This window comes from Anolis carolinensis, chromosome 3, assembly GCF_035594765.1.
Source record: "Anolis carolinensis isolate JA03-04 chromosome 3, rAnoCar3.1.pri, whole genome shotgun sequence".
NCBI lineage: Eukaryota > Metazoa > Chordata > Lepidosauria > Squamata > Dactyloidae > Anolis > Anolis carolinensis.
Window position 1 is genome coordinate 278,840,952 of NC_085843.1, and position 19,219 is coordinate 278,860,170.

General features: G+C 42.6%; 1 protein-coding gene and 1 long non-coding RNA gene across 2 annotated transcripts; one reads left to right on the forward strand and one right to left on the reverse strand.

Moving 5' to 3' along the window:
- The first annotated feature begins 9 nt into the window (after positions 1–9).
- Positions 10–13,708, forward strand: LOC100561581 (mitochondrial ubiquitin ligase activator of nfkb 1-A). The gene is made up of 5 exons (XM_003224332.4): positions 10–141; positions 6,769–6,903; positions 8,020–8,107; positions 9,991–10,111; positions 10,934–13,708. The coding sequence occupies exons 2-5, from the start codon at positions 6,787–6,789 to the stop codon at positions 11,658–11,660; spliced, it is 1,053 nt and encodes a 350-aa protein (XP_003224380.2). The 5' UTR covers positions 10–141; positions 6,769–6,786; the 3' UTR covers positions 11,661–13,708.
- A 2,342-nt stretch (positions 13,709–16,050) lies between these two features.
- LOC134297914 (uncharacterized) lies at positions 16,051–18,638 on the reverse strand. Its single transcript, XR_010004886.1, has 2 exons — positions 17,774–18,638; positions 16,051–16,544 (listed from the first exon to the last, which is right to left on the reverse strand). It is a non-coding gene; the product is annotated as an uncharacterized LOC134297914 (long non-coding RNA).
- Between the last annotated feature and the right edge of the window lie 581 nt (positions 18,639–19,219).

Here is a 19,219-nt window from a genome sequence, read left to right on the forward strand (position 1 = left end):
CTCTTTGGACTCAGTTTCCCATAGTCCACCGCGGCGGAGTGTGCTTCGCTGGCGCCTCCGCCGGGCTTAGACCGCGAGATTTTAGTTCCGCCAGAGAAGGACAGAAGCGAGAATATGGGAAGTTGTTTCTTGGAGTCAGAGGTAAGTAAATGGCCATGAATGTTTCTAATGAGCCCTGGGAGATATTCTAGGCTCTGGAAGGCTTGGAGAACGCAGGCGAGAGTGCCCCTGAGCATGGTTAGTTTGAGGTAGCAAACTTTTGTTTCATGCACAGAGTTACAGTAGAGTCTCACTTATCCAAGACTCGCTTATCCAAGGTTCTGGATTATCCAATGCATTTTTGTAGGCAGTGTTTTCAATATATCGTGATATTTTGGTGCTAAATTCGTAAATACAGTAATTACAACATAACATTACTGCGTATTGAACTACTTTTTCTGTCAAATTTGTCGTATAACATGATGTTTTGGTGCTTAATTTGTAAAATCATAACCTAATTTGATGTTTAATAGGCTTTTCTTTAGTTCAGTGATGGCCAACCTATGACATGCGTGTCAGCATTGACACACCTAGCCATTTTTGCTGACACGCTGCTGCATGCAGATTGATTGGATGACTATGTCTTTTGTGGCCAAATTTGGTGTGATTTGGTCCAGTGGTTTTGTTGTTTATTCCATGGGAATTATGTACATTACATTTTTATTTCTATTATTCTATTATTATTGTAGTATATTATATTATTACTATTATATTATTATTATATTATTCATTGCTCATAACTACATTGAAACTAGAATAGAGAGAAATCAGCATGGAAACTGCAGGAGGTACCATAAATTGTTGTACATGGAAATAATGGTAGTAAATAGTTTTTGATTTATTGAATACAGTTATATCTTACAATTATATATTTTTGTTATTTAAACTATACATATTGTGAAATTATGATTTTTTTCTTGAAGTGACACACCACCCAAGTCATGCTAGGTTTTTTGGTGAATTTTGACACACCAATTGCAAAAGGTTGCCCATCATTGCTTTAGTCCCTCCTTATTATCCAAGATATTTGCTTATCCAAGGTTCTGCCTGCCCGTTTAGCTTGGATAAGTGAGACTCTACTGTATTACAATATGTATCAATATTAATCAAAGTCAAAACACACACACACACACACATATATATATATATATATATATATTGGTTGGTCCCACAAAAGCTGCTCCATACCTTGATGGACATGGCACACAAACCATTCACAATCCAACTTGAAAATCACGATCCAACTTTTTAAAAGCTCACTTTTTTTCAGGCCCAAAAAGAATCAAAGTGGGTTGGCTGTGAAGAACTGCCTGTTGCTAGGTGAAGTGTCCCTCTGTGATATTACTGAGCAAGAAAGAAAGAGAATAATAGAATCCTAGAGTTGGAAGAGTCCTCATGGGCCATCCAGCCCAATCCCATTCTGTCAAGAAGCAGGAATATCACATTCAAAACATCCCCAACAGATGGCCATCCAGCTTCTGCTTATAAGCCACCGGAGAAGGAGCCTCCAGCACACTCCGGGGCAGAGAGTTCCACTGCTAAACAGCTCTCACAGTGAGGAAGTTCTTCCTAGTATTCAGGTGGAATCTCCCTTCCTTTAGTTTGAAGCCATTATTCCACGTCCTAGTCTCCAAGGCAGCAGAAAACAAGCTTGCTCCCTTCTCTCTATGATTTCCCCTCACATATTTATACATGACCCTCATCATGTCTCCTCTCATCCTTCTCTTCTGCAAGCTAAACATGCCCAGCTCTTTAAGCCACTCCTCATAGGGCTTGTTCTTGATCATTTCAGTCACTTTCCTCTAGACACATTCCAGCTTGTCAACAGCTCCCTTCAATTGCGGTGCCCAGAACTGGACACAGTGTGATTCCAAGTGTGGTCTGACCAATGCAGAATAGAGGGGTAGCATGACTTCCCTGGATCTAGACACTATATAGTGTTCCCTCACTTATAGCTGGGGTTACGTTCCAAGACCACCCACAATAAGTGAAAATCCGCAAAGTAGCAATGCTATATATTTTTTAATATTTATACATTATTTTAGTAGTTATACACTATTTTAAGTCTTTATCAACCAATCGTGTGTTGATAAATTGCCTCCTTCTTCTCCTGTTGCTGCTTGGGTTCCTTTTCTCTCCCTTCGGCTTCTCCTTCCTCCCTTCCTTAGGCTCTAAATTGTAATTTTTTAATGATTTACAATATTCTTTTAGAGTTTATTGATAAACTGCGAAACAGCGAATCCATGAAAAGCGAACTGCAAAGTCATGAGGGAACACTGTATTCTTATTTATGCAGGCCAAAATCCCATTTTTTAAGCCGTCACATGACATTATTGACTCTTGTTCACCTTCCTCCCGCAAGGACTTCAAGATCTTTTTCACACGTCCTGCTATCAAGCCAGGCATCCCCCATTCTGTATCTGTGCATTTCATTTTTTCTGCCTAAGTGGAGTATCTTGCATTTGTCCCTGTTGAACTTCATTTTGTTCATTTCAGCCCATCTCTCTAATCTGTCAAGATCGTTTTGAATTCTGCTCCTGTTTTCTGGAGAGTTAGCTATCCCTCCCAGTTTGGTGTCATTTGCAAACTTGATGATCATGCCTTCACACCCTTCGTCCAAGTCATTAATAAAGATATTGAACAGAACCAGGCCCAGAAAAAGAAGAGAAAGACAGGAAGGGAGGGAAAGGGAAGAAAGGAAAAAGAGGAAGGAAAGGGGTGCTATGGTTTTTAATTTTGCACATGTTTTAACTGAGAATTTTAAAATACTGTTTATATTCAATCCTGTTTCAGTGTTTGCATATTGGCATGTTTTCAATTGTATGCGAATGTTTTTATGTTTAGACACTTGAGTTCCTTTTGAGGGAGATAAAGTTTGGTATTAATAATAATAATAATAATAATAATAATAATAATAATAATAATGTGTGATCCAATTCAACAGCCAGCAGAGTGTCTGCTGTGGACTCATCTTGTTGTGTTGCAAATAATAATAATAATAATAATAATAATAATAATAATAATAATAGGAAGAAGGTAGGGAAGGAAAGGAAGGAGAAATGAAGGTAGAAGGAAGGAAAGGAGGGAAGAATGGGAACTAAATAAAAAGGAGGGAATAAAGAAGGGAAAAAAAACTTTATTTCTATCCCACTCTATCTCCCCATGGAGACTCACGGTGGTTCACAACAAACAGCGGTAAACATTCAATGCCGTAAAGTGCGATCAGAAACATAAACAGCCATAACGCAAAGTAAAACTTATTAAACATCAGCATCAAGCAATAACATTACAACAAATTAAGCATGGCATAACTTAAAATTACGTTTTAACAAATAAACATTAAATACAAGATTTAGGATTAGGACTAATAAAGGTTTAAACAGCAATTTAAAAAGTAAAGTAGCAGGCCATTTCCATATTCCATTTCCGTTATACTTGCACCAGATGTTCTTTGAATCCTCCTCTCTATATGCTTGTGAGCATGAAAAGATCTTTATTTTTGAAAAAGAGCAAAATAAGGGGAGGAGAGGAAGAGGAAGGAAAAAAGGAAGGATGAAGAAAGGGAGGAAAGAAAGGTAAAGAAGGGAAAAGTAAGGAAAGAGGGGAAAGGAAAGAAATGTGTATGAGGTTATCGCTCTTAGGAATTGTGTGAGTTGAAGTTCAAAACACCTGGAGGGCCGAAATTTGCCCATGCCTGAAACAGCCACAAAGACAATGCAATGCCAGGTATATATACTAGTCTATATATATAAAAGGGTAATGAAATTTCGGCTTAGGACAAAACAACAAAACTACACATCCCAGAAACACTAAACTTGGCAGCACAACCCCTCATCCATGCCTCTACGTTCATACAACAAAAAGGAAAGAAAAACAAAGTCCTAATTAGAGGGAGAGGAATAATTGTTTTTTCCAATTGCTGCCAGTTAGAAAGCTAAGCTCCGCCCACTTGGTCTCCTAGCAACCCAATCAGCCCAGGGGACAGGCAGAGTTAGGCCTCACTTAGGCCTCTTCCATACTGCCTATAAAATACAGATTATCTGATTTGAACTGGATTATATGGCAGTGACAACTCAAGGCCCTTCCAGACAGCTATATTACCCATTTATAATGGACTTAATGTCAGGGGAAGACCTTTACCCTTTACCTTAACTACCACCAATTTCTCAATACAGTAGAGTCTCACTTATCCAAGCTAAACGGGCTGGCAGAAGCTTGGATAAGCGAATATCTTGGATAATAAGGAGGGATTAAGGAAAAGCCTATTAAACATTAAATTAGGTTATGATTTTACAAATTAAGCGCCAAAACTTCATGTTATACAACAAATTTGACAGAAAAAGTAGTTCAATACGCAGTAATTTTATGTTGTAATTACTGTATTTACGAATTTAGCACCAAAATATCACGATATATTGAAAACATTGACTACAAAAATGCATTGGATAATCCAGAGGCTTGGATAAGCGAGGCTTAGATAAGCGAGACTCTACCCATACCACCATACTTCGCCTCAGCAACGCGTGGCCGGGCACAGCTAGTATTGTATAAAATTACTTTCTGGCGATGTCTGTAATGTGTGCATGAAACATGAATCAAGACCTTCATGGGATTGTCATAAACAGGTGATTTGAAAGTGAGTGCACACCAGGATATAAGATTATGGGCATACAGGAAGGAAGAATGGATACTAACACCTGTTTCTTTATTTATATATTGGTCACATGTATATCCTGCTTTTCCTTGGATGAGCTCAAGGTGGCATGAGTTAGCTCTCCTCTTCCCCATTTCGTTCCTACAACATCCCTGTGAGGTTGCTCAAGCTAAGAGAGTAATTCAGGGGAAGATTTGAATCTGTGCTTCCCATTCACATTGCAGAGTCATAATAGTATTATTCCCTTTAACTACCATGATTCCATTCTGTAGGACCCCGAGGCTTGCAGTTTGGTGAGTCACCGGAGCAATCCGGCTGATAAATGTTAGGAAGAAAACCAATTAAAATTTGGTGATGGAAGAGTACCGGATATGAGAGGATAGGACATCAAATCTTGACATCGGATGACAAAAAAATGTATCTGCTTTACTATAGAGAACATTTGGAACTTTTAAAATTTTCTATGATGTATATAATATTATTAGTGTGAAAGATGTGGACGTAATAACTATAATGATCATAATTTTTTTTTATCTCCCCAATCCCATTCCTCTACTTTGATGATACAACATATATGTATAAAACTCTAATTTACTAACTAGAGCTCCACAAACCCCCCTTTTCTACCTACTTCTTTTTTTGTGTGTGTGAACAATATGATTTGTTTTTATTTTTATATTTTTAAATGTATAATAATAAAAAACTATTATGTACCGGAAAAAAATTGGTGATGGAGAGGAATGGTTCAGTGAGCAAAGCAGACCTGAACTCTCCCTATAGGCAAAGAAATAATAATAATTTGTTGTCGAATGCTTTGATGGCTGGAATCGCTGGGTTGCTGTGAGTTTTCCAGGCTGTGTGGCCATGTTCCAGAAGCATTCTCTCCTGACACTTCACCCATATCTGTGGCAGTCATCCTCAGAGGTTGTGAGGTCTGTTGGAAACTAGCCAAGTGGAGTTTATATGTCTGTGGAATGTTCAAGGTGGGAGAAAGAACTCTTGTCTGCCTGAGGCAAGTGTGAATGTTGCAATCGGCCAGCTTGATTAGCATTGAATAACCTGGCAGCTTCAAAGCCTGACTGTTTCATGCTGAGAGGAATCCTTTCTTGGAACGTGTTAACTGGCCCTGATGGTTTCTTGTCTGGAATTCCCCTGTCTTCTGAGTGTTGTTTTTCATTTGCTATCCTGATATTAGAATTTTAAAATAGGTTTTCAGAAAGGAAGAAACCATGAAAATGAACAAAGTATGGCTACCAGTATTAAAAAAAACTCTAAAATCAGGACAGTAAGTAAAGAACAATACTCAGAAGATAAAGGAATTCCTGACAAGAAATAATCAGGGCCAGCTAACACCACCCAACAAAGGACTCCCCCAGGCAGTAAGCAGCCAGGCTTTGAAACCGCAAAGCCATTCAATGCTAATCAAGATGTTCAGTTGTAACATTCACACTTGCCTCAAACAGACGATAATTTTTCTTCTACCGTGTACATTCCACAGATCTATAAACCCCATTTGCCTAGTTTCCAACAAACCTCACAACCTCTGAGGATGCCTGCCATAGATGTGGGTGAAACGTCAGGAGGGAATGCTTCTGCAACATGGCCATACAGCCCGGAAAACTCACAGCAACCCAGTGGTTCTGGCCGTGAAAGCCTTTGACAACAAATTGTGTTATCTCTTTGTCTGTAGGGAGAGTTCAGGTATGACTTGTTCACTGGAACATGGCCACACAACCTCTCCGTCACGATTTTTTTTCAGAAGAGAAAGCTTCTCGAACATGGCCATACAGCCCAGAAAACTCACAGCAACCCAGATAACATAATTGTATTCTTTAAATATTGCAGAGAGAAGGGTGCAAGTTTGTTCACTGATGCCCCAAATCATAGGACCAATGATTACAAGAGAGTAGGTTTTAATTGAACATGAGAAGGAACTAGGAAGTAAAAGTGGCTCTGCAATGGTTTAGAGAGTTGTCTTCCAAAGAGATGAGATGCTCTAGCTGGAGCTTTTTCATTGCGTTTTGATCCAAAAGTGGTTCCAATGCTATCTTTTTCTTGTTCTCTTCCTTTTGCAGCCATAGCGAGGAAGCTCGATGGATTATTTGCCCTTCACCGCAGGAGAGCTAGTGTGCTTGGGCTCCAGCCTTGCCTTCTCAGGTCTCTTTTATTACCTGCACAGGAAGAAGGCCAAGGTGGTGGCCAGAATCCAGGTATTTGTTTGTGCCTCTTATCTCTCTTATGCTCTTGGGCTTAAAGAAATGTCTGTTTTGTACAGATTGAGTATCCCTTATCTGGAAAGCCCATTCTGCAGTTATTTTGAGCAAGGTGTTTACTATAATGGCACCTGCTTTGTGGAAATATTCCTCCCTCTGGTGTCAGATTTTTACTTTGAGGCATATCTTGATGACTTAACCTGTTTTGTTGTTGTGCACCACTTTGAATTCATGAGTCAGCCAGAAGCAGTTCACAAAGACTCCCTCACGGCTACACCCATATTCACTACTACTAGACTTTGGGATACAGAAGAGGGTTTCTCAACAAAATCGATTCGCAGAGATGTTCATTTTGGATAAGAATTAAAGTACAGTACTTACACTGGAGCCTCCGGTGGCTCAGTGTGTTAAAGAGCTGAGCTACTGAGCTTGCAGACCAAAAGGTCCCAGATTCAAATCCGGGGAGTGGAGTGAGCGCCCGCTGTTAGCCCCAGCTTCAGCCAACCTAGCAGTTTGAAAACATGCCAATGTGAGTAGATCAATAGGTACCGCTCCAGCGGGAAGGTAACGGCATTCCATGCAGTCATGCCAGCCACATGACCTTGGAGGTGTCTACGGACAACGCTGGCTCTTCAGCTTAGAAATGGAGATGAGCACCAACCCCCAGAGTCGGACACGACTCCTTTACCTTTACTTACTTACACTGACCTATGGATAAGTTGACCTAGACCTTTGGGAGTTGATTTTTTGACTAAAATTTCTAGACTTGTACATATATTATTTACAGGATTACAACTCCCAACATCCTTTATAATTTCCTGTTCTAGCCAGGGCAGGAAGCAGATCATGGAGGGCTGGTGCCACGTCTGCATCTGAGCACAGATTGTAACCTTCCCAGAGGCAACTTACAGGCTGTTTCTGGAGACAGAATATTAAACTAGATGAGCATTTTCCTTGATTCAGAAGGACAGTTTTTACAAGATCTCAAACTGACAAAGATATCTGTTCAGGGCTTTGGGTTAAGGGGAAATTTGAACGCAGGACTTCACAACACACCTGATGTCTCAGGTAGCTCTTACTCTGCCTCTCCTGTTTCCTCTTCTATCTTATTAGGATGCTCCAAAGCTTCAGGTCAGTGCCAGCCTTCCTAGCATCCTCTCTGCCACAGATAGCAGCTGCTTGGACTATGTCGTCATTGAAGGTAAGAGGCTCAAGATGATTTATCCTGTTTTGAAGACCAGACTCATTCTCAGCATCTTGATTCCCCTCTTCTCTCCACTGCATTCAAAACTAAATTCCTCACCAAACTTCTTTATGAGAATTCTGCCAGCAGCAGTGGCAGGCATCTACTTCTTTGCATGTTTATAAATAAGGAATGACTTGGTTACCTGTGGTGAGCAGCAATTGCCTCAGGGTGACCAGAGGGATAGATTTACAGAAGCTTATCTGTTGGAAGTCACATATCTACTTTATAACTAGCCTGGACCTGGAGAGATAGTAATGCCTCTCTAAATGTCTCTCTTTCTTCCTCTCTGCCTTGGCTTTTATTCCAAATATATTAAAATCCAGAGTCTAGTGTAGAGGCAGGGAGTCTTTGGCCCTCCAGATGCTTTGGACTTCACCTCCCAGATTTGCAGCCAATTGCAAGACATCATGCAAGTTGTAGGTGAAATCAAAGATATCTCAGTACTAGTCTCATGTTTCAAAATGAAGTAAATTCTTGTATAGACAGAAGGAGCCTTCCTTCCACTCTTTCCCCCAATAAAATCAATGTAAATTTGAAAGGATGTTTTCTTAGAATTTGAAACTTGAATGTACAGTAGAGTCTCACTTATCCAATATAAACAGTCCGGCAGAATGTTGGATAAGTGAATATGTTGGATAATAAGGAGGGATTAAGGAAAAGCCTATTAAATGTCAAATTTTATTTATTTCGTGTCAAAAGCATTGTACAACAAACACATTTCAAATAATGGGGAAAAAAGAAAAAAGAAAAAAAAAGAAATCACAAGCAACTAAATAGTTTTGGACCAAAAGTGGGCAACAGCAACCGCATTGTCTGTAGCTTTAAACAACTCCTCCTCCGTACATGAGGTAGGGCATTGTGGGCAAGCATACATGTGCTGAGTTGTTTGTTCAGCTCCACAGTCACACAAGGTGGAGGATTCCTCCAGGTAGTGCCACCTTGCCAAGTTGTCTTTTGATCTGCCCACTCCACTTCTGAGTCTGTTCAGGGACTTCCAAGTTGCCCATTCTTGGTTTGCCCCTGCAGGAAGACCCAAATTACATTATGATTTTACAAATTAAGCACCAAAACATCATATTTTACAACAAATTTGACAGAAGAACCAGTTCAATGCACAGTAACGCTATGTAGTAATTACTGTATTTGTGAATTTAGCACCAAAACATGTATTGAAAACGTTGATTATAAAAATATTGACTACTAAAAGGCAGACAGTGTTGGATAATCCAGAATGTTGGATAAGCAAATGTTGGATAAGTGAGACTCTACTGTATTTCTAAATTCTAAGTGTTACATTTTGGTTTTTCTCTTTTGTGTCAGTCACTCAGCAGAGATCCTGCAGCAAAGGGTACATCTACTCTGCAGAATTAATACAGTGTGACATCGCTTTAGCAGCCATGGCTCAATGCTATGGAGCTGTAGATTTACAAGGTTCGCTTTTGTAGCATTCTCTGCCACATCATGCTGGGGTGTTCCTACAATTCCATAGCATTGAGACATAGCAGTTAAAGTCGTGTCAAACTGCATTGATTCTACAGTGTAGATGCACCCAGACGCTTCATCTGCAAAGACCCATGTCTTTTCTCGGCCTCAAATTGCATAGCTAATGCAAAATGTCCCTACCACGCTCAATTGACTCTTTCATACCAATGGGGTGCTATTCCCATTTGGACATGAGGCTCAAAAGGACTCCAGAAGCTATCTCCCTAGTGGCAGAGGCCCAGCTGACTTTACTTGGTTCTGCAAAATTCCAGCCCAACACCATGGCAACTACATCACACTGGCTCTTACCTCTTTAGAGTCCTGTCCTCCAACAATCCCACTGTCTCCCTCTTTAGGAGTAGTACAGCCTGCTGATGCCCCTCTGACCAGCCCATATCATAGAGAATTGCAAGGGGTGATTGAGAGACTGATGCTGAAGGAGCATCGCCTGATCTGGAACAGTTTGGCCCGGAGCTGGTAAGCATTCCTCAGAATGGGAGAAGTCAGAGTGGAGTCATGATCTCAGTAGTTTCTTAGGCTTTTGCTGCCATATTCTGACATGAAGCTGCCAGTGGGATCCTTTCAAGGGTGGGGAAGACTATGGTGCAAAGTGTAGTCCAAAATGGAACTTGAGGTAGATGCTGAACAACGGGTGCCATGGGTTTCTTTATATATAGAAGGACAATATGGACAGACAGATAATTTTTTGTGTGTTTCAGAAGCGACTTGATGAACTGTAAGTCACTTCTGGTGTGAGAGAATTGGCCGTCTACAAGGACGTTGCCCAGGGGATGTCTGGATGTTTGATGTTTTACCATCCTGTGGGAGGCTTCTCTCATGTCCCCGCACAGGGAGCTAGAGCTAACAGATGGGAGCTCACCCTGCTCCCCGGATTTGAACCACCAATCTTTCAGTCAGCAGTTCAGGTGGCACAAGGGTTTAACCCGTTACACCACCAGGGGCTCCGTCCAGATAATTATATCCCAGTCATACCATGATACTAGTAAAAAAAATCTAAGTCTTGTCGCTATCGGATTTTGCAGCTAGTTCTTCCTATTCCTTTTGTTGTTCAGAGCCTCCCTCAAGCTTCTGCAATGGGGCCCTTGTTCCCAACTAGGATTGCTAGACTGGGAGTTGGAGAATGCTCATGTGCCTTTAGTGGCTGTGTATAAAAGAGGGAACTTTAGCAAAGGTTTCTGGTTACCTGGCTGCACAATGAACAACACCTGTTGAAATGCAATCATTAAAGAGACAGGTGATATCTCTTGTGTTCAGCCTGGTGCTTTGTTCTTCATGCAGGACGGATAGTGAGCGGGTGGTGCTGGAGCAGGTCCACACCGTCCCTTTTGTCCTGGCCTCCCCTGGCGGCAAGGCATCTGGGGGGCAGGTGAGTGTGGAATCACCCCTCGATGCTGTCAGCCTTCCCCTGGAGACTGTGTATGAGCGCTTCCAGCAGACCTCCCCAGGCTTCACGGACCTATTGGGCCACTACCTGAGTGGAGAGAAGCCCAAGGGATTCCTGGAGACGGAGGAGATGCTCTTGGTGGGCAGCAGCCTCACCGGCATTGGCCAACTGACCCTGCATCCAGACGGATCCCTGCACCTGCAGCCAGTGACCGACGGCAATGACTACTTCCTGTGTCTTGGTGACTGGCAAACGTTGCTGGCTGACTTGAGGTCTGTCAGCAACTTCTGGAAGTGGGCCACTGTGATCTGTGGGTTGGTGGCCGCTGCTGCCGTCCTTCATGCCCTCAGGCGTTTTTACCGCCTTCGCCGATACAGACAGGAGCAGGAGGCGCAGCAGAGAGAATTCGAAGAACTCAGGCGCCAAGGTAATAATTTGGACCAGAATGCGGAACCGCCTGAAAACCCTTGTGTCATCTGCCTTACAAACCGCCGGGAGTGTGTGCTCTTGCCGTGCGGCCACGTCTGCTGCTGCTTCGGCTGCTTCCAGGCCTTGCCCAACCGCAACTGCCCCATCTGCAGGAGAGCCATAGAGCGGGTGGTTCCTCTTTATCAGGCCTAAGAGAATGGTCAATATGGCTCCAGAATGGCCACCGGACCCTTCTTGCCACTACCAGCACGGCATTTCAGAGACCTAACAAAACAGAGGGTCATATGGCTGTGTCAGGGATTGGAAAGATGAAACTTCTGCTCCTTAAGTGTCATGCCTCTTAGTTTCTCTTTTCCCCCAGGGAAACTTATAGGGCTGTAGCTTCACTGCACCTGCTCTCTCCAAAACAACAACACAATTTTTTGCTTCTAAAGGCCATCTAGGGCATTGTCACCATGTTTTTGGGCTTTGCTGTGTCATCTTAGTTCAGGAGAGATGTTTTTAAACAACCAGAAGTGAATGCATGTCACTTCCTGGTTAAACATTGGTGCTAACACTCTCTGGAGCTCATTTTGGGACAAAAATATTATTCTAAAAAATATTGCAACCAGCACAAAGTTCTTGCAGATATAGCTGCATTGGAGTGAGCAAAATGTGACTCTTGCGGTGTAGTTAGGACTCAGTCCCTGTGAGTGGGATGGTGAATCTGCTCCAGGTTTTACTCTTAACTTTTAAAAAAGCCTTCCAAGACATCAGATCTATTTTGCAGATAGGCTCCTGTGTCTTAGATTGCTTCTTTCAAAGTTCAGGCTCAAACTCAAACCAAATTCCTCACTGGTATTGACACCACTAGTATTGGTTAAATGGCAATGCTCATTATCCCTCAACACAAACTCTGCTGTCTAAGGCCTATGGGGTCTGCAGTCCAGGGACACTGGACCTCCAATCCCCAGATTACTGGGTGAAGATCTTCAGCTCTACTTAAGCTTCATACATGAGCAAAGTAACCACTTTGAGCCAGCTTCTCTGGGCCAAACTGGCTGCTCCTTGTATCAGCATTAGGGCTTTGACTCCTCCCAAAGTACAAGGATCTTAGGGGGCCTGAAAATATCACCTTTTCATAACTCCTTAATGTAGTGGCCTGTTTTCAATAGAACAAGAGTTTTATTTTTATAGACTTCCTTCCTCGCCACGTTTAGGTGGGATAACTTTTTGCTAACCAATTTGATATCAGTGCTCCTGCCTTGTGTATTGTGTTATGTCTATGAGTTTTATACTGAGGCCACAGCTTGAGTAATCATATAATGGTGAGAAATTGGTCTTGAGCTCCCTCGAAATACACCAGGGATGGGTATGATGAGGCCTTTAGATGCTGATGGACAGCAGCACCTACCATATTTCAGCATTGGTGAGTCTAGCTAGGGCTGCTGGGACTCTCAATCCAAGAACATTTAAAGGACTGCTTGATTCTGTCTCTGGTGTAAGGATTCTTTCATAGGAGCTGTGACATCATGAACCTCTACAATAATAAAATGAACCTCTAGCAGTCACACAATTGCCATCCTATTAGTAGATCATTATTTGGCACCCAAAATAGGTTTAGGATGAACCCAGTTCAAATCGAGGCAGGCCTGCTGTTGCAGTTCTTAGTGGAACACGCAAATGGTACTCTATACTGAATCTGTTGTGTATATGACACAATTTGTCTCACTCATCTCAGGGCAATTCAGTCAGCCTGCTACTAAAAATACGCTCTTTAAAACCAGAGTATTTCCAATCCCATCCCTTAACTGCATTGAACTTCATTCATCTCCCTTCATCAGAAATGCTTGAGCAGGGCTGGGCAACTGTGGCTCTCCAGATGATGTTGGACTCTGATTCTCATCAGCCCTATCAAATGATTATATATGTGTGTGATAGAGGTTGCAGTCCAACAACATAGTACGGCTTACTATGTGTTGCCTATCCTTGCACGAGAAGACAAATCAAGCTGTAAGTCCAGCCACATTTTCATCTCTTCTGATTGATTCTGGTCTTGTTTTCTCCCAGATGATTGGCCTCTTGTTCTGAATGGAGCACAGAGACTTCATTGTTTTCTTTTAACTTTGCCTCGCTGTTAGTCAGGACTGATGTTTCTTTGGCCCTGCCTTTGGGGCTGAGCTGGGCACTTGATGGCGCTCAGCAGAGATGCACACAGGAAATGTGGAATCAAAAAGAATCGATTAAAATTGACAAATCCATCCAAGCCTGTCTTGTCTCTTTAATCAAAGCACTGATAGAATTGGGTGTTCGGGAGAGCAAGGCAGGCAGGCAGATCTGAAGCGATGATGCCCGTTCTCTTTCACTTGTAGGAATTAAATAACCTCATTGTGGGAGAGGGGAAGGCCACACAGTATGGACCTCAAAGACCTCTGAGGAGGCAAAGTGATTTGTCCTGCCGCCATTGGAATGCATGGCCTTCATCAGATTGGTGTCTTATGTTGGAGGATCTACAACATCTACGATTTATTGTTAGAGAGGAAAATCCCCACGGCTAAAACAGAGTATGGAAAACTTGCATTTTGGACTATACAGTCAGCCGTTCGTATCCATAGATTCTGCATCCACAGATTCAATTATCCAAAGCTTGATGGTCTGAAAAGTAAGGGTTTTGAGGAAGGATATGTGGAATTAGGTGTATTTAGCTTGGTAAAAAGATGTGCGAGAAGTAACTCCAGGGCAGGAAGCACCTCTGTGCTTGACCACTACACTCCAGTCCAAGTTAAAACAGTAAAGCAGTTTATTAAAGACTATATAAAAAGCGGTTCAGCAAAAATAGTAGAAATGTCCACAAAGTCCATAAGATACAAGGTATAAGAGTTATTTCCACATCCAAGACAACAAGACATCCAGCATAGGATACAAAAATGTAGCATAAAAATCCAATACATAATAATCGCTTAAACTTGAAAGCATGAAACATGAAACTAGAATTCCCCTAGCAGACTAGCTAAGATTTGACCAGAGATGTTGTTTCTCAATCTCCAATGTTGACCAGACTGCTGAAAAAATCCCTCTGGTCTCCCTAATATAGACATGAAATCATGCTGTCTCCACTGAGAACCTGATAATGACTTTTTTTTACTAACAAGCGCTGTGACCTTTGCAAATTCTGCTGGGCAGCCCTACATTCCCGAAAGCTCAGTCTCCTATCTATCAGCTCATTGATTTCTTCACCTGGAATTTCATCCTCTGAGCTCATCTCAGCCTCTGACCTTGCTTTCCTAGCGAAAGGCTTCTCTACAACATCTGGGCCCCTTTCTGGAATGTGCCCTTCACAGGCTAGTGGCTGCAGGAGACAGAGATGGCTCAGTTTCAGGACTTAAAATCTCCTGTAGGCTCACAAGCCCAGAAATCCCATGATCCACTTCCTCAGGGACACTAGGTGCAGGTACAATCAAGGGCTGAACTACAACAGCAGCCACCTTTAAATATCTGAAGGAATATCATGTAAAAGATGGAGCAAGCTTGGCTTCTGCTGCCCCCGAAACTAGAACAACAATCAGTGGATTCCAGTTACAAGAAAATAAATTCCACTTAAACATTAGGAAGAACATATTTATTGTAAGAGCCATTGGGCAATGGATTAGATTAGCCTCAAAGAATAATGAACTCTACTTCCTTGGAGGTCTTTACATTGAGGTTGGGTGTTTCGGGAGTTTTAGCTGTGTATTCCTGCACGTTATGGGAGTTGGATTCGATGGCCCTTATCTGCTTTTCCAGCTCAATACAGTAGAGTCTCGCTTATCCAACATAAACAGGTTGGCAGAACGTTGGATAAGTGAAAATGTTGGATAATCAGGGATTAAGGCAAAGCCTATTAAACGTCACAATACGTTATGATTTTACAAATTAAGAACCAAAACATCATGTTTTACATCAAATTGACAGTAAAAGCAGTTCAATACACGATAACGTTATGTAGTAATTATTATGGTATTTACGAATTTAGCACCAAAACATCGCAATGTATTGAAAACATTGACTACAAATAATTGACTACTAAAAGGCACACTACACTGCATTGGATAATACAGAATGTTGGATAAGCGAAAGTTGGATAAGCAAGACTCTATTGCAATTCCTAACTTACCATATGGGCAATAATATATAAATGTCATCCAGAGAACACACATTCCGTTTCTAGGCCAGGAATGGAGATGCCAGATCATTTAGATCACCAGATCTCATCACCACCCACAGTCATACTGGATTATGTTTATGGCATTGCCATCTGCTAATACTTGGAGTCAGATTCCCTACTCCTCCACTATATACATCTGTTGCCATTGGTTGGCAAGTGGCTGCTTACCTCCTGAAGAGCAAAGGCATTGACCTACCTACCCTCAACTCTGCCTTGTCCGAAACATTTGGCAACACAGAAGACAAATGGGGACCCTGTTGCTTCTGTGGCAATGTAGCCCTTCATGTGTAGCTGTTGAGACTTCTAAGATGGATAGGAACTCATGCTGTCCTCTAGATGTCAGGCACAACTCTAAGCCTCCTTCTCGAAGGCTGTTGTCAAGGACAGAACGCCACAAGATCAAAGATAACAGAGTTTATTGGATTTACAGAACTCAAAATGCCCGTAAAAGACAAGGGCCAGGCAACATTAGCCTCAAAAAGCAAAAAAGGGGCAAGAAAAACGTTCAAAAGATAAACCGGATTAAACCGGAGTTTAATCCGGGTAAAATCAAAACAGCTTGCTTCAGCTTGGGAACAAACAAAACAGAAGCTGGGAAACAAAGAGTTCAAAAGAATGTAACTAATTGGCAGCAGATGCCTCTCTGCTGCCAGTACTATGTTTTGAGTAACTTAGAAGTCACTCCTACACACAGCAGGCAAACTTCCAATACAAACACAACAGCCGAGGATTGAAGCAGTAGAGTAGTCCCAGTTCTTTCCGAAGGTCGATAGACAGAAGCAGACGTTTGCAGTTTTCCAAGTCCAGAAGGAGAATCCAAGCCCGTAGTCAGTTCAGTCCGTAGATCCAGAGTAGCAGATGGCGTCCGTCAAGAAGACGACGGAAGGTCAAAGCTATTGAGATTAAGCAGAGGTTTGCACAAACAAAAGCCCACACAATTCCTCCCGCCGTCTGAACCCAAATTCCAAAACAACTTACGTAATCAGCACACGAAACACACCCGTCTTCAGGAAAACGTCCCACACAGATCCCAAGCGTTTGTCCAGATTACCTTGCCCAACGCAATTTGCTATTGCTCCCAAGCCCCATTTTATGCCAGTTACAAATCCTCATCACTATCAGCTGTTCTCCTTAACCCAGGCGTTTCCTCATCACTTTCCTCATCAGAACTGGAACACCTCTGACTACGCCCCACAGCATCCCCAGCTGTGGATCCCGTCCCATCCCTCCAGCTTGTCCATGGGTCTAGTCCTGAAGGTCCCCAATCATCTTCCATCCCATCATTGCCAGTGGCACCCAATTCCTCCCTTACCCGAGTCCAATCCATCTCATCCTCTTCTGAGCTAACCAGCTCTTCCTCCATTCTCTCCGTAAACCCCTCAAAAGACTCTTCGTCAGATGGTTCTGCAAAGATATCTCGCAGCCTCTTTCTTTCTCGCTCCTCGAGAGTATCTGACTCTCGAGGAGTCTTACGTCCACGTCTGCCAGTAGCAGAGCCATGAGGCTCAATCATAACAGCTGTGGTGGCAAGAGCTGCTGGGGTTGCAAACTAACATCTGGAAATTTCTTTCTTTCTTTATTTACAGTATTTATATTTCAGTATTTATATTCCACCCTTCTCACCCCAAAGGGGACTCGGGGCGGATCATATTGCACACATATAAGGCAAACATTCAATGCCATAACATAGAACAGAGACAGAGACAGATGCAGGCATGGACAGACGCAGGCTCAAACTGGCCTCGAACTCATGACCTCTTGGTCAGAGTGATTTGTTGCAGTTGGCTGCTATCCAGCCTGCGCCACAGACATTTACAGAATGTCCTTGGCAAAATCTTGCTGGATCTTTGATATCTCAATGGGCATGGACCTCCTGATGCTTTGGACTTCAGCTCATTATTATTGTGTATCATCATCTTGAGAACAGATCTCTAGAAGAGCTGGGAGACCAAACATTGAGAACCATAGAACCCGTTGATATTTTGGTCCCCCAACAGCCAATTAGTCCCCCGGGAATTCCTCATCAAAGCAAAATAGCATCCTCCTATTCATGTTTCCTAGCAACGGAGGCACAGAGGCACACTATATCTTCTGCAGGAGGGGAGGCAGAGTAATAACTTACCTCTGATTGACCTATCCTCTATGGATTTGCCCCATCCTTTTTCAAAGCTGCCCAAATTTGGCTGTCCACCTCGACACCTGCATGCAGCAGAGAATGCTACAGTTCTTCCTTGTGTGCACAGCCTTTCCCTTGAAGGTCACAAGGAAGCAGAAGGGGTGGATCTAACACCCTCTAGGGTTTTTGGCTCACCTTTTGACTTAAATGGGGCCCTTGAGGCAGCCAGAACCAAGAACTGACAGTATAAGAAATCAGGGTTTAGTGAGGCTGCGTAGTGTGCTTGAAAACTGGGGAAAGCAAGCCTATGAGTCAGCTTTCTGATTGTTGGGAGCTCAGCCTGTCCCCAGCTGCCCAGGAAAGAAAGAAAGAGAAGAAAAAAAAAAACGCAAAGCCGGCATCCAGCGCAGAGTTGACTCAGCATCCCTTGGCTGCGTCTCCTGCTTTGGCTCAGGCGAACAAACAAAAACTCTCCAGAGAATAAGGGGAGAAGAGGCGGGCAAGGAAAACACTGCCATGCCAATTTACCTAATTATTCCCATTGTAGGAGCTGGGGTTTTGTTTTTAAAACATACATTTCCAAACCACATGATCCAATTGCTCTGAAGAGGGAGGTGTAGCTCGCCGTCTCCTCAGTGAAAGGAGTTCGAGCCATTCCGACTGCAAAACACACACAGAAACCTCAGCTGTGCAAACAGGAAAGCTTGTAGTAGTGGAACCTGTTTGGCAGGCAGGGTTTCCCCTAAATTTCACTCACTGATCTAGGCCAGGTAGGGCTCTTTTAAATGGATCTTAAATCAAAGACTCTGAAAGTGCAGCTACATTGTAGAATTAATGTAGTTTGGTTCCACTTGCCATGGCTCATTACAATGGAATCATATGGCTTGTATTTTTGTAAGGACTTTAGCCTTCTTTGCTAAAGAGTGCTGGTGCCTCACCAAACTACAGTTCCCAGGATTCCATAGTTTTGCGCCATGGCAATGGTGTCCAACGGCCTTAACTCTACAGTATAGATGCATCCTGAAACCTGTCTCTTACATCCCTGGGCAGAATTTCCTGCCACAAGCAGACTTCTGTAGCAAGCAGGGCTAAATTCAAAGTGGGAGATGTATGGTGGGAAGCCTTAGCATCGAATGGTTGTGTTGTTAAAGTGCGAAGTATGGAACCCTGCGCGATGGTCGGTCAAGAATTCAATGACTGTACGTTGCTTAAGTCGCATTGACCAACCATCTGCGCAGGATTCCATACTTTGCACTTTAACAACACAACCGTTCAATGCTAAGGCTTCCCGCCAAATGGAACTGTAGAAGAGAGTCTACTGAACAAGCCAGTACCTGCCACATTCCAGGACTGCCATCTGTTGAGGAGTTACGAAGATGGAGGCATTACTTTTCATTCAACCCTCGTATTATTTATTTTTGGTCTGAAATGCATTAACTAAAGCACTTTCTT